The sequence below is a fragment of the Quercus robur genome, chromosome 4 (genome assembly GCF_932294415.1).
Source record: "Quercus robur chromosome 4, dhQueRobu3.1, whole genome shotgun sequence".
In the NCBI taxonomy this organism is placed as follows: Eukaryota; Viridiplantae; Streptophyta; class Magnoliopsida; order Fagales; family Fagaceae; genus Quercus; species Quercus robur.
The window spans coordinates 81,308,777-81,324,309 of record NC_065537.1 but is presented as its reverse complement, the minus strand read 5'-3'; the positions used below and the strand labels follow the sequence as shown (position 1 = coordinate 81,324,309).

The following is a 15,533-nucleotide window of genomic DNA, read 5'->3' as shown; positions in this document are numbered from 1 at the left end:
TCCAAGGCAGGTTTCTTCTGTCACTTCAAAAAAAAAAATGTTCATAAATTATCCCTCTGGTCTTCCATGCATTCAACATGTTAGATTCGGCTTAGAAGCATGATCTTTCACAACCTATCCAACGCTCACTACTACTATTTGAGAAGAAAGTTTCATTAAAGCGAAATCTAAAATCATGAGAGAAAAGAAAGCTATTTTTCTAAGATCTAATCTATTTTTTTATTAAAAAATGAAAAACAAAAAACCATTGCTTAAAACTACAATGACATATATGCCCTTTTGTAGAGAAAATTTGTAAACTAACGATATGGTGTTGGTCACTTCTGGAGTAAGGCAAGATCTAGAGTCCAATCCCAATCCAAATGAACCCAAACATATTAAATATAAAGCATAATTTTTTTTTTTTTCATTTCTACTATCAAGTTTATTTTATGAATTTGTACAATGCTTTTTTTATCTTTTTTTTTTTTTTTTAATTTCAATTTGTACTACTATATACCTTAAAATGATCATTGAATTTTGAGTCATTGTCTTTGTCTCCAGGATTTTGAAAATCATTGCTCTGTTTATGAATGAGCTTAGACACTAAAACAAGTGCTAGCACCATCACACCATGCCAAGTGATGAGGTATGTATTTGCAAAAACTGTTGTTTTGAAGAGAATTTGGTTTTTGTTCAATCCAGATATAGCAAGTTTTAATTCTTAACAGAAGACATGAATTAGAATTTTGTGGTTGAAGACGTTATGGCTAGAGATATTATTAGAATGAGTTTGAATAAGCCTGAAACCCAAACTATCTGAGCTAACTATAATTATTGAATCTATTTGAGAAATAACTAATATATATATCAAGAAAAATTTAGACGATTAGTGGAATTAGCTGCTTTCCCCCTTTGTTTTTGTTCTAATTTGTATATAAACTGAAAAATGCGTTTATATCTTCATTTTTGTAACTTCAATGATGCTACCATGTTCTACAAAGAACCTACATCTTTCTTTTCTTTCTGAAATCTTAGCATTTCAAGTATCTATGTTTTTGGATTTTTATTTTTAAAATGGAAACATTCACATTTTTTATTAATACCTGTAAACCTAACCTAATTATGTTACTAAACCCCATGTTTGTATGTACAAAATAAAAATGTTGCAGGTGGATAGTATTGTTAAAGAAGCTTAAAATTTTGCAAAAGGAAGACAAGGAAAAGAGGGATGCCATAGACAAAAAGAACCAAGCTGACTCAGTTTTGTACCAAACTAGAAGCAACTAAAAGAGCTGGGAGACAATGTTCCTAGCTAGACAAGGAGAATGTAGAGGCTAAAGTGAATAATGATGTCAAGGATGCCATTTCTGGTGGATCTACCCAAGCCGTTAATGATGCAATGGCTGTCCTGAATCAAGTAATTATGTAACTCTGATGGTCAATGTTGATGTGAGTCATGTGACTTTGAATTGGGTTGTCTGTTAGCTTTTTTCGGATTGACCTCTTTGCATGGACGGCAACTATTGTTTAGCCTTGAATTATATTAAAAGTTGAGAGAGAACTCTGTGATATAGAGTTATTTGGGTGTAATGGGTTTTGGGTTTGTGAGAGTAGTTCTACACCACCTTTGTACTCTCCATATTTGTTAGTGAAACTTTTTCCTTATCGTCGCCTGTGGATGTAGGCCAAAGGCCGAACCACGTAAATCTTTAGTGTTCTTTCTTGTTTGTGGTTGGCTATTTTTCTTTTGGGATTTTTTTTTCTTCATAATATTTGTGTGTGAGATCTTTCTAAAGACATAATATTTTTATAAATAAATCTTATGCGGGAGTGCTATCCGGATAACCTTTCCCGCAATAGTCAATCTATAGCCAGTCTAGCCAACTTAGTGTTGTGTTGCTTCTGGCACTACACTTGGGTCATTTAGATTAAACGAAAAAACAACCAAATGGCGATAATCTAATCAATGCAGATTTTACTGGTTGCGAGTAACTCATAGAACTTCTATTCTGACCATGCACACTAGTGTAATTTCTATTTTAGTTTGTACAGCCTATGTTGCTTGTGATTTTGCAAAGTATGGTTATGGTGTGTATATTTTCAATTTCATTTAGAGAATGGTTAGTTGTTAATGGCATAAAAGTTGGCAGACGGTTTAGTCTCTTCTATGGCTAGTTTAAATATATATTGCTGAATAATATGAATGAATCCAATAACATTTTGAATGGATCCAATAACATTCAGGGTGTTGCCTTCAACAAAAATGATGTAGTCCAAACTCCAAACCAGCATATAATGCTCAAAAACAACCAAGAGTGTCGCTTCGGCTTCAGCCCAAAAAGGATCACCTTTTACATCGATCCCAGATTCTCAGTCCATGCATGAGTGATGTTGCCTAAATGGTTTCGGCAAATTGCAGCAAGTTATACATTGTTTCACAACAGCATCAGATTGTAAGGTCAAGAGGATTCTAACTTTCAAATATTTCATAAGGTTTGTATTTGTAATATCTGGCCTATAGTATAGCTTTCAAAACAATGTTAATTAAAGTGCAATATCTTAAAGCAGCCCCCAATTAAAGTTTTTTATTTATTTATGTATAATAGATTGGGCTAATAAGATCGAATTGTGAAACTACAAATTGAGAGCATTTTGAAGGCACAAACAAGCACATTTCAAGTCTTTTGCGACTATTACATATGCACTTGTCACCTTCTTAGTTCTAATCAACTCAAGATTTCTATGTAAGGAAGCAGCCTGTAAACAAATGGCACTTGGAGGTTTTAATTGATTATCTCACTTTCTACTTTGAATTTCATTCTTAAGATTTAAAAGGTTTTATTTCTGTCCACAGACAGTTAAAATGTTCTACTTCTGGTGTTTTCGTCAAATCTTGTTAATTTTTTTTACGTGTTTTAAAAAAATCATATTACAAAGATGAAGTTTTCATTTCTAAAAAAGTAGTCTTGTTTCTATTTTAATACCCAAGATACGCATTTCGTTCAACAGACAGACGGAAAACATAACCAAAACAGATTGATGAGGGACATTATAAATTTTATGGGCAAATTAGAAATGTAGAATCCTAGACGAAAAGATTATTTTTGCCCAAATTATACATTTATCAAGAGTTTAATCTCCATTCATATATTTTTCATGACTAAAATTATACAATTAAAAACGGCTAAAGTTTTTATTACATTTTGCACCAAAACGTTCATTTTTGAGCTAGTAAGCAGGGAGAGGGCGAGAGAGGAAGCTAATCTTTCATGTATAACAAGTGATATAAGTGTCTGTAAACGCTATTGATTTTAGGGAGCTCTTAACCCCATTTACATCCCGCAAGATGCAATGTCCTCAAACAGCAGGAAAATTCAGATTAGAATACAAAAGACCTCAGACAATGTTGCCCAGAACATGTCATCACAGCTCCATATTGACAAGAATGGAAGCCAGAAAAAACAATTATGTAAACAGTTCCAAATATATCATTGTTGGTGAGGGAACCATACAGCTAGGTAACAGCACGGCTATTTGCACGTCCATTACTAAAAATCATTATCCCATAAATAGACAGCTGATGAGAACTCTCTCAAACATACCCATTGAATGCATGACGATTTTTATTACTTTGATAGAAGATGCACCTTGATAAATAGTATATCATGCCCAACACTCCATGTTCTGGCCCCCTCCAGCAAGAAAATCTGGAGTCTATGATAGCATTGAGAGGTTCAGAGAAAGTGACTAAAAAATATTACATTAAAAAAAAAAAAAAAAACAATTTCTTCATCTTGACTTTTTCCTGTCGTTTTTTTTAATCATAAATTAATTAAAAAGGAGTAACATGGAGAAAGCATTCCTGGGATTCACAGATTTGTAGAAGAATCTTGAAACCTGATTGGTACGGTAAATGTAAGTCCTAACAAAAGCTTATGACCTATAATAAGCTATTACTGCATATTTCATTTGGCATGAGTTGTAAGAATCACCCAAAATTTTCATGTCAATCCAAGTTAACAATATAAACTTAGAAATAAGAACCAATCATCAAGTCAAATACCAAGGTCAAACCCAAAACTTGTTACTTTTTGTGTAAGGCACTTGACATTGCACCAAAACCCAACCTCTAAATCACTTTGTTGGACCAAAAAAATACTGAAACCTAAAATTCCCAACACCCATAACAGGTAGAATCAAACATCTCACCATTGAAAGGTGAATAAATACAACTAGGAAGCAGAGGCAATGGAACCAAAATATATATTTGTAAAGCAAAGAGACATTGAAGGTCAATTCTGGGGTCCAACTGAGCAACCATCAACTTACACAAATCTTAGAAAAGCATATAAATATCTCTATTGCATCATACCTCAAAAACAACTGGAGTGCCACACTGGCATTTGAAAAGAACTCAGCAATTGAAGTGGCGCATGATTTCTCCATATCATTAGATATCCTGCAATATGAATATAGGTTCAAGCAATTAAGAGATTTTTTGCAATTGATGAAACTGGTGCAACTGATAACCAGTTTTTTGGCAAAACCACAGTGCTAAGGTGGTATTATAAGTTTATAACCATCAAGACAATCCTTTAGATTCAGTGAGTACGAGAGCATGCCATCATTGAAAACTTTCCTGATGGCCAACAAAGCCATTATTTGTCAAAGACTGATATTTTTTGCTCAATATACCTAGCATGTCAATGACTGCTAATGCATTCCAAGTAGAGGTCAGGTAAAACCCTTGCACCACGGGTACACAGTATACAAATTTACTTTTATTTATTAGTTTGAGCTCTTGTTGGAATAAAAAATTTCCTAAAATTAAGGAACATCAAAAAATTAATCCACATGTCAAGTCCTAATGTACAAATACTTGAACAGAAAGCAGAATCCAAGTCATAACTTCATACTTACTCTAGACTATAAAACAGCATCTGTTCACCTTATACGCATGTTACCAAGGAACTCTGACAGCCTGGCAATAACCAAAACTCAGTAAGCATGGGAGTATGAAATTATTTCAGGGAAAAAAAATGGACCGAGTAGAATAACAACAAAAGGTACAGACAAAACCTAATATTTTTAGCTATCACAGTTTCTCCATCTTCAGACCCAAGATGACGTAGAACTACCTCCTCTAGACGGCCATCTCGATATGCATGCTGCAATAAGAGAACATCCACGCAGAAAAACCTAATGAGGCTCTGAACTTATTACATTGCATGCAACCCCCATAACCAAAATAGGGGAAATAAAAAGCAGATGCATATACTTTCAAGCTGAGAAGGCTCATAAACCTGTATAGAGAAAAATGATGCAGCACAGAAAATGAGTACATTTGTAACATGACATACAAGTCACAAATATGAGCCTTCTGTAACAACCCGAATTTGCAAACAAACCACTTCATAAAGCTAGTCCACAGAACCCTTCACTGAAGGTTTTCCAAAGGAAGCTCAACAAGCTTAGTAACCCCTCTTCCACTCATGGGAAAGAAATATAACAAATATAAACATTATACACCACAGTGGTAATCACTTCACCGGCCATGTTTGTCAAATGTCTTAAAATATCAAACTATAAGGAGCATAAACTCACTAAAAAGAGAAAATGTGTAAAAGGAAGACCTTTAAACAGGAAATTGAAGTGTACATGTCAAACTACAAGAAAGTTCTTTGCTTACAAAGTATCCAAGGAAACTGAGCACCATTAATGACAAACATAAAATTATTATGTGCTCCAGCAATCAAATATCTACCAAAGAACCTACACTCCAAGGCTTATTGACATCAACATTGGATAATGCCAGTAATCATCCCAAGCAGAAACAATCTAACCCCAGCAGGGAAACCAAGATATCAATTATAAATAATAGTATCTTGTCGTAATATAGAGTTCAAAAACTACAAGCAAGTCTTTCTGCTAATGCAGAGAGTAGTAGGCTGACAAAATGCCAACACAGCAATGTTTAGAAAATCCCCACAGACAATCAACATGATTACAACTGGCTATATCTAGTAGCTCATGGGCTATAAAAATCTTCTTCATCACTTGATGAGTCAGATGTATCCAGAATTAGATCCCTTAATAAAAGAGCCATCTCCAAGGATGTTAATTCTTCCATGGGGTCGAGAGCTGTCTCGGAGGCTGTCAATTCTTCTATGGAGTTGAACATATCAAACAGGTCATCCACAAAACCAGATCTTCGTGGAGGGGGCCTGTGATGTCTCCAAGTGTATGAGCCTGGCTTGACCTTATGCTGGAACACAACAAACATTCTACCCATTAAAGGAGTCATAAAGCTAACCCTCTCCTAGATGGAAGTAAATTACAAACAAAAGGTGTATAATTCTTGGAACAGCATTGACTAGAAGCCATTCTGACAGCAACTCTAGGAACATCAATAATACAACTGCCACAAAAAAAGAAATAGACCGTTTGTACCCCACCTATACTTATCAATAAAGCCAGAAAATAAACCACAGAGACTCAGAAAAACAAGCACAAAAGAGAGAGTGTGAGAGAACAAAATTGTCACATTGTTTTAGAAAATGTTAATTTGTTATGCTAGAGCCTTCAGTGAGGTAAGCAATTTGTAATTTTGTAGATGATTATATCAATTCCTGGCACAGAATACAGATACAGGACACTTGAAATGCACAATGTAGCAACCAACCGCCTCTTATGCAGATTGGTACCTCCCAAGCACATACGTGCTTGGGGTACAGGGAAGGGAGGGGTTCAAGTAGTAGCATTAGGATTTCTAACCAACAACAACAACAACAACAACAACAATAATAATAATAATAAACCGAAGCAAGAAAGGAGCATGTTCAACAGGGAAACTTGGGAGGCCTTAGTGAAAAGCAAACAGGAAAGTACCACTAGTACCATAACATCCTTAGTGACATAGGGGTACACTGGTGCTTCAGGGGATAATCTGGTGAGAAGGGGATATGAAATGCAGATGTCTGAATTACAGGCGGAAACGTCCTGAGGTGCTGGCAGTTGTAGGTTATTGGTTCCTAATAGTGCTAAGAAGAACAAGAGTAAGATGTAAGTTGTGAAGACAAGGGGTGATATTCCAATCTGTGTGGTCACAGTGTTTGGTAGAGATGGTATCAACATAGTCAAGTGAAAGGGTATATTCTCTTTTCTAGGTATTATTTTATTCATGTTATTAAAAGTATGTGGTTAAATGATAAAATTTACCATATCCCAATAGTTTTTAAGCTTTTGAGGCAATCAGTAATTTAACACATGTTCTTTTTTCTTTCTACACTATTAATAAATTTATAAAACAAGGACATGAACTTTTTGATAAGTGAAAACAAGGACATGAACTTATAACTTATAAGCTTATTTATGTACACTAATTAGTAATTTATGATTAGAATGCTACATTTAGATACATAATAATGCCCTACTCCTTCTTTAGGTTGCATATATGTAGACAGGTTTAAACAAAATAGATACACCATGTAGCAAACTATTAAAATCCCAAGTGCTAAGCAAAATAGCAATCAACGTAAAATATAATTTCAAAATTATAAATAATACATAACTAAATCTCCTATTGGTCATCCAAGGAAGGTTTCTTCTGTAACTTCAAAAAGAAAAAAAGTTAATAAATTATCCCCTAGTCTTCCAGTTACCACTAAGCAAGCCCAGTTAATCACACTCTTAAAGTCTTACCACAACTAACTGGACTACAGGCTTCATTTTGCTGTTGAGATGCAACCCAAAACAATAATAACACTAAAGACAACAGCATCAACAACAATAATACATCAAATCATCATTAAAGATTATGATGTAGTACTGTTTTCCAAAGCCAGGTTGATCCAATAAAAAATACTTATCTCAATAATCTAGGATGCATACTAATCTACCAAAAAGGAGGACCATTCTGATATGTGAAACAAAAAGGTGAACGCCGTAGGCCATGTTCACTGGAATGTGGAATGATGGGAGAAGGATTGTATATAATTGTATAGATAATTTCCTTAGAAGTAAGAAAATTTGATTATATGTATAGCATACAAGTAAAACCGTTGCACTTAAGATTAGTTAAACCAGAAACCTTTGAAAAATGAAAATCGCAATAACTATTTATCTTATTAACATTCAGGTTACCTTATAAAAGCAACTACTCCCAAATGGGTAGTTCCCATTCCCAAAATCAAAGTGCTTGCAATCAATGGACCTGTAAGAGAGACAATAACAAATTACAAAAGTGAGAACAACAATATGCGTTCACAATACTTCAATTGTTAGTTATCTAAATTGTTTATCAGTTTCTTGAATTTACTACCAACACTTTCAGGAACTTTGACATGCATTTGGCGTGCATTTGTTGATGAAGATGAAGCAGAAGAATGGCCTCGAGAAGCTTTAACATGTTCGTATCTGCAACGACTATCATATGCACAAAGTCCTTTCTGATAATAGGTGCAAATCTGTGACCAAAAAGGCCAGCAAGTGTCAATGATAAAGAAAGAAGGGAACCTTACTAAATGAAAATTAATGGGCAGATAGATATAATGAAATGAAGCTGAGATAAAAAGATTTACGTTATGTGGAGGATCCTTCCAATCATGTGAAAACTCACAATGCTCCCCTTTCAGACACGCCCCATGAGCAAAGAACTTGCAGAGAACCCCTACCCCACCCAATTTATGTGTCCCATAGAAAAAAGAAAATGGAAAAAAAAGAATGCTGATTAAAAAATCTTCATTGTATTTTAGGTATCACGAGGTTGCAAAGTGAAAAAAATAAAGCTGTGAGAGAATAGAAGCAGTATGTGCTGGCAAAGTGGAAACGTTTTTCTATGTTTTTTTTTTAATTGTTGCAGTAAATTTCAGAAAAACAACGTATTTTTGAAGTTCCTTACGCGTGCTTACGGCGCGTGTCGTTCGATGGAATCGATGGCTACCTACCTTTTTTACTTTGGATTGAAATTTGTCACTTTTTGATTTTAGAAGCCAGGTGACCACAAACTGTGACCGCGCGTGGGAATTGTTGCATTTTAAAGTGCATTTGTGTTTTGTTAAACGGCAATGCGTAGTGCTAATTTAATTGGTAACAATTTTGGTAGCTTTTGCATGTACTAAAAAAGTAAAAGCATATAATGTGGGCAAGTGACCTACACTGATAAGGTAAAGCTGAGCCTGGGTTTTATCGAATGGTTTCCTTTCTTAGGTATATGAGTTTTCACTAAGTTCGGCCTTTTGTTTAGGCTTATGAGACTGATAACTTATAGGACCAACCCATTTTTTAACCTTGGATTGATAGAGAGTATGATTACCAGCAAAGTTTGTTTGTTTTTTTTTTTTTTTTTAATTAAACCTTTGGAGGATGCATCCAAGTTTCTGAATGACGAGGTGAGTAAAGCAGTGATCATAGTGCCTGCAAACTTTAAAGATTCATAGAGGACAGCTACGAAAGATGCAGGTCGCATTGCAGGGTTAGACGTCCTGCGAATAATCAATGAACCTACTGCTGCTTCGCTTGCTTATGGGTTTGAGAAGAAAAACAATGAGACCATTCTGGTTCTTGACCTTGGACTTGGAGGTGGTACTTTTGACGTTTCAGGTATGCCAATTGCTTTGTTACTCCTCTTATTGGATTTTTCTTTGTTTTTGGTAAGTTACATGCACACCCATTGCCCTTTTTATGAGAGGAGTAAGGTAGAGTTCATTGACTTTTTTCCTTTTCTCCTGCTAATCCGCCTCATATGTTTGTTTTTACTTTTTTTGTAGAGAACTATCCTTGTGGACTGTAGTCAAGGCCGGCCCAAGGCCTAGGCAAGTTAGGCCTAGGCCTAAGGCCCACCAAAAAAACAAAATTTCTAAGGGAAAAAAGCCCTACTTTCAACCGTTAAAGGCCCAAATTTTTATAAAATTACATTTATATATTAAAGGTTGGGCATTTTTTTATTAGTAATATTAAGAATACTACAAATTTTACTATTGGCTTACAAATTACCATGTTATTAATCACAAAAAAGTGACTTAAACATTCAATAATTAAATTGATAAAGTTCATAAATGAGAGTCAATGTCACATTATATTTTGAACATTTTATAGTGCTTTTAGTAGATTTTTCCTTTTACTATCGTGCACCCTTGATGCGGTGGTCACTTCACAGGTATAAGTGCTTATGGAGTGTGGGGGGCAAGGGCCGAAATTCAAGTCTCCAAGAGGGAGCTTCACACACATATACACTTAGATTATGCTAGAGTAGAAATTCTATCATGTTAAAAAAAAAAAGGGTACATTTTTCTTTTTCATTTCTATTAAGACTCTTAAAGTATGAGACCAATAGAACCCTAATCCAATTGAAACCCTAAAATATTCAAAAAAATGTTGCAAATTTGTTAAATCATCAATTATAGATTAATCTCCCCTAATAGTTTGAGACTTTAATTTTTGTAAATTGATATCCTACAAAACCACACACCAAATAATATCTATCTCTCTCTCTTTAAAACAAGATATAAAATTAAAAATTAGATTATAACTTTACTTAACTATGTATCGTCATATATCCAAAATATAATATCTTTTTTAATCATAATATATTTTTATTTATTTTTATTAATATTTATGGTTCAAGTTCAACTATAATATTCAATTCTCTATATGAAATTAACATTAGTTTAGTTGGTATAGTTCATCAAATTATGTATTTAATGTCAAATTAGCCTTGATTTGATTAGTATTAAATAATTTTGTTTAATTAATATTTACATTAAAGGCCTCGCATAAATTTTTTGCCTAGGCCCCAAATTATGTTGAGCTACCCCTGCTTGTAATCAGGTTGTTCCATTTGCATATGCAAAGTAGAATCTTTTGGGTTATCCCCTATGTATTAGTTGTGGTCATTGCCTCAAATGCCTGCTAAATTGGAGGTTTACAAGTTCCAAGTCACACATTCTATGTGTTATAATTTAGTGAATTTAGTGAGTTTGACAAATATTAATGTTTGAAATTCTTCCCAGCTTGATTATCTGAGGGGGGGGGGGGGGGGGGGGGAGGGGTATGCAATAACACAAATGAGATGACTACATGTGTGAGTGATTCCTCCACATTTTGGTGCGCCTTGTATTCTTGTATTCCTAGCTATCTTAGGTATTAGATAATATGGATGCTTTGTTGATAACTTACATGCTTGACCCTAGGTTAACAATAATAGATTTCCTCTCATTCACTCTCTTTATTCATTTATTCTTTGGGGGATGATAAGATCTTTATCCAAACCAGAGGAATTCTTCAGGGCAGATTACAGAGAACTAGCAGCTTTGCTGCAAACTATTCCATAAAAGTTTGGTACGGCTCCTTTGGTGTTTGTACATTGGGTTCCTCAATCGAGTTCAACTTGATGGCTGCATTGACCACTTGGGACTTACAAAAATGGAATGAGCCCCTTGGGACTTATTGTTGATAAAGAGCAACTAGCAGCTTGGCTGTTAGCAAAAGAACCAATTAAAGCTTCCGTCATCCTCTACAAATTACACATATATATTTTTGACACAACCAAATTGCAAAAAACGAACCAGGACCAATTAGAAATAATCAGCATGCCTCAAATTTTCTCATGAATTGAGTCAGGACTTCTCTCTATAGCATTTTGGGATTTTTGGGCAATGATTTGAACGTTTTAATTGATTTTGCTATGCCCTTTAATGTAATTTGAAATCAAGCTTTTTTTTTTTTTTTTTTTTTTTTTTGAGGAGAAATTTCTGAAATGGGTTTCTAGTTCAGGAACTTCTTTCTTGGTATCATTGTCTTTAGATAAATGTTGGCCAATCTTTACAAGGCATAGCTCATTTTTTCTAGTTTGTGGGATTATACCGTTGCATGAAATATAGCTCAGGTTCAGATGTTGTTCTTTCAGCTGCAGTTTGGAAGCTCTATTTAGAGTGTTGTAAAAGGTTTTACCTATCTTGTTGCATTGGCATCTGCTCCCCAACTGTAATTTTAAGTATTATATTAAGGTATTATGTTGGGGGAGATTGCTAAAAAATAATTGAGGAAAGTCTTAGCCTCTTAGGAATACATATGAAACAAATTAACAAGCACAAGGTGGTAATGTGACAATCCATACATGTGTCAATGAGCATTCAGTGAACATGTGGTATTTTTTGATTCCCGAAATTCAATCTTCCAAAAGCAGTTTTATAGATTAAAAGAGTGACCTGGACCTTGTGATTTCGAAACATCTGATCTCTTAAAAGGTTTTTGAATAACGGTAGTTAGGTAGCATACAATCATTTGAACACTATGCCCTTTCACAACTTTTACCTTTTTGTTACCATTGCTATTGGATCCCGGTCCTTTAGTTAAATTAAACAGCATATATAAGAGATAGTTTTACCAGAATTATGAATATATGGACTATAGTTTTCTAAAAATAGCACACTAATAAGATGTGATTTTTCACTTGTTTTCTTTTGGTGCACAAGGAAATTGTTAGTCAGTGATTGTTGTGGTCTGTTATGTTTTAAATCTGCAGTTCTTGAAGTTGGAGATGGAGTATTTGAGTTACTTTCCACATCAGGGGACACTCATCTAGGAGGAGATGATTTTGACAGGGCTTGAACAAGACAGATTAATAGAGCTTTTGCCATTCTTTGTTTTCTGGTTTGTTAGTTGTTACTAAAATTACACGTCTATATTCTATAATCTTAAACAGAGAATTGTTGATTGGCTTGCCCAAAACTTTAAAAGAGATGAAGGAATAGACCTTCTGAAAGACAAGCAAGCTCTACAACGTCTCACAGAGATTGCGGAGAAAGCGAAGATGGAGCTCTCATCTCTAACTCAGACCAGTATAAGGTACGTGACAATTTCTATGCCTTCTTTATATAAATGGATCTCTCTTTTTGGCATGATCATTGAGGAAAAGCTTTCTTTTTTACAGTTTACCTTTCATTACCGCCACTGTGGATGGCCCAAAACACATTGACAGCACCCTGACAAGAGTCAAATTTGAAGAATTATGTTCAGATTTGCTAGACAGGTATGTAAGTTGAAAACTGCTACTCTGTGGTTGCCCTCTATGCATGTTCCAAAATGGAATAATTCTCATATGAAATATCAGTGTGTGTTTGATTTCCATTACTGGAGTTTGCTGCCTTTTGATTTAAAACAGTATGTTTTTGCCAATATGAATACCTATCTGCCTGCATAAGTTCAATGGATTACAACTGAAATCTATTTTTTCCTTAGGCTACGAGGACCAATTGAAACTGCCTTGAAAGATGCAAATCTTTCCTTCAAAGATTTAGATGAAGTAATCCTTGTTGGTGGTTCTACTCGCATCCCAGCTGTTCAGGAGCTTGTGAGGAAGATGACTAGAAAAGAGCCCAATGTCACTGTAAATCCTGATGAAGTTGTTGCTCTTGGGGCTGCAGTTCAGGTTTGTCCTTATCTTGTTGAGATAAACTACCACTTAAGCGGGTTGCAACATTTTGGATTTTTTAATAGGAGGTAGAGCAGTTGAACTCTCTGATATGAAGATATGTTACTACTTGTTCTAATAGCTTAAGCTACTAGAAATGGTGAATTGAATTATTTAACGACAATTATTTTAACATGCTCTAATTTTTTTTTCTTAGTCTATTTGAAAAATAAATGACTATGTATCTCTATTTCTGATATTATTTGTTGTAATACTTATTGATATTGCATAAATTGTTGAGGCATCAATATTTATTTTGGTCTTTCTTTCTTTTCTTTTCTTTTTTTTATTTTTATTTTTTATTTTTTCAGGCTGGTGTTTTAGCTGGAGAAGTTAGTGACATTGTGCTCTTGGATGTCACTCCATTGTCTCTGGGACTCGAAATTTTGTGTGGTGTAATGACAAAGATTATCCCAAAGAACACAACTTTGCCAACTTCCAAATTAGAGGTGTTCCCCACTGCGGCAGATGGGCAGACCAGTGTAGAGATTAATGTCTGCCAGGGTGAGAGAGAGTTCATGAGGGATAACAAGAGAATGGTGATGATATGATCAATGTAGATTTCACAGATAGTGAGCAACTCTTAGAACTTCAATTCTGACCACGCATACTTGCATACTTGTATAAGTTCTATGTTAGTTTGTGATTTTGCCAAGTATGATGAGTACATTTTCAAATGTGCTTTAGAGTTGGGGTAGTTATTAATGGCATAAAACTTGGCAGAAGGTTTAGTCTCTTCAATTGCTAGTTTTTTTTTTTTTTTTTTTGCTAAATAATACGAATATATTAAGAGGAAGACCTAGGGACTAACCCATCTAGCTTCTCCACCGGCAAAAGAAAGGTAGGATTAGAGGAGATGGGAATGGCATTGGTACAAAGCAAAACATGATAATTACCCAACAAGTGGACTAGTTAGAAATTTCTTTGTAATGAATAGTTAGAAATTTCTTTGTAATGAAAAGATTCGTTGCATGTATTTGTTTAAGAACTTTTGCTTGTAATCGTTCATTCGGTGTAATTGAGGATGAAGACAAAAGTTTTTTGTTCACTCAATCAACTTCACTATACACATTTACAAATTTTGGTCAAATGATCGGTTGAGCTAATATAAGAAAAATTTATAAGTTTGGACCGAACTCAACATTATACGAACTAATCACAAATCCAAGCAATGCATGGGAATAAATAATTATTTTATATTGTAATATAATGTATAATTTTTTCTCTACATAATCAACTTTATATGTGAAGCATAAAAAATCAAAAAATAAAAAACAAAAAAAAAGTTAAAATAAAAGAACTAGTGACACGTTAGATGTATTATAAAATTTTAGTACTGTCTTACAAACTAATGTATCAAATTTTTAATTAATTAATTGTCATGTCCCTACGTATCCGACCTTATTTTCAAATATATATTCTTATATCAAACACATTTTTCTTGCGTGTTGTACTTCATAGTTCTGAGCATCACTAAAAGCTGTCTCATGCTTTGTAAGATTGTAGTTTGTGGGATCACAAGGAGTGTACCTGCCTGCCTCAGTTGAAATTGTGTGGCACAGATCTTCCATGCCATAATTGCTCTCAATTGCTTGAGTTGAGAAGAGGCCAAAAAGAGAGAGTCTAGGTAAATATTCACGCATGCTTCAGACCAATCTTTTTATTATATTTTGCATCTAATTGTTCAATTGAAACTCTTACTATTTTTAAGCAATGCCATTTATCTGGGAGCCCCTCTGTTTCTTACCTGATCCCCGAGAAAGGACTTCAACTATCTCCTTAACAAGCTCGAAGGAAGACTGGCAGGATGGAGAAGTAAGACCCTTTCATGGGCTGGAAGGTGTACCCTCATAAACTCAATTACTCAAACCACCCCCAACTACACCATGTCTTCTTTTAAAGTTCCAAACAGCATTTGCAACAATTTGGATGTGCTATCCAGAAAATTCTGGTGGAAACCAAAAGAGCCGAAGGGTAAGTATCTAGCTCTGAAATCTTGGGATAAGTTGTGCACTCCGAAAGATAAAGGAGGGCTTGGTTTTAAAAAGGCCAAGGACATTAATAGTGCATTGCTAGCTAA

The 15,533-nt window shown here is 34.5% G+C and overlaps 2 protein-coding genes and 1 pseudogene across 28 annotated transcripts in view; 2 read left to right on the top strand and 1 right to left on the bottom strand.

Moving 5' to 3' along the window:
• Positions 1-8,656, bottom strand: part of LOC126724294 (uncharacterized) — a 55,579-nt gene extending 46,923 nt beyond the window's left edge. The window contains exons 1-7 of one of the 11 annotated variants that reach the window (XR_007654860.1): positions 8,562-8,656; positions 8,303-8,447; positions 8,125-8,194; positions 5,062-5,150; positions 4,903-4,963; positions 4,355-4,441; positions 3,269-3,689 (exon numbers count right to left, since the gene is read on the bottom strand). Coding sequence is in view for 3 of the 11 variants with exons in the window: in XM_050428887.1 (XP_050284844.1) it covers positions 6,011-6,247; positions 6,871-7,164 (531 nt within the window). In the remaining 8 variants the exon portion in view is untranslated. Of the gene's footprint in view, positions 1-3,268; positions 3,690-3,775; positions 3,880-4,135; positions 4,442-4,902; positions 4,964-5,061; positions 5,286-5,599; positions 6,248-6,870; positions 7,174-8,124; positions 8,195-8,302; positions 8,448-8,561 lie in introns of those variants that run through there. The other 10 variants (XR_007654859.1, XR_007654864.1, XR_007654862.1 and 7 more) reach the window with 10 other exon arrangements.
• LOC126724263 (putative disease resistance protein RGA4) overlaps positions 1-15,533 on the top strand; it is a 149,556-nt gene that overhangs the window by 60,542 nt on the left and 73,481 nt on the right. The window lies entirely within an intron of this gene.
• Positions 9,187-14,178, top strand: LOC126724312 (stromal 70 kDa heat shock-related protein, chloroplastic-like; annotated as a pseudogene).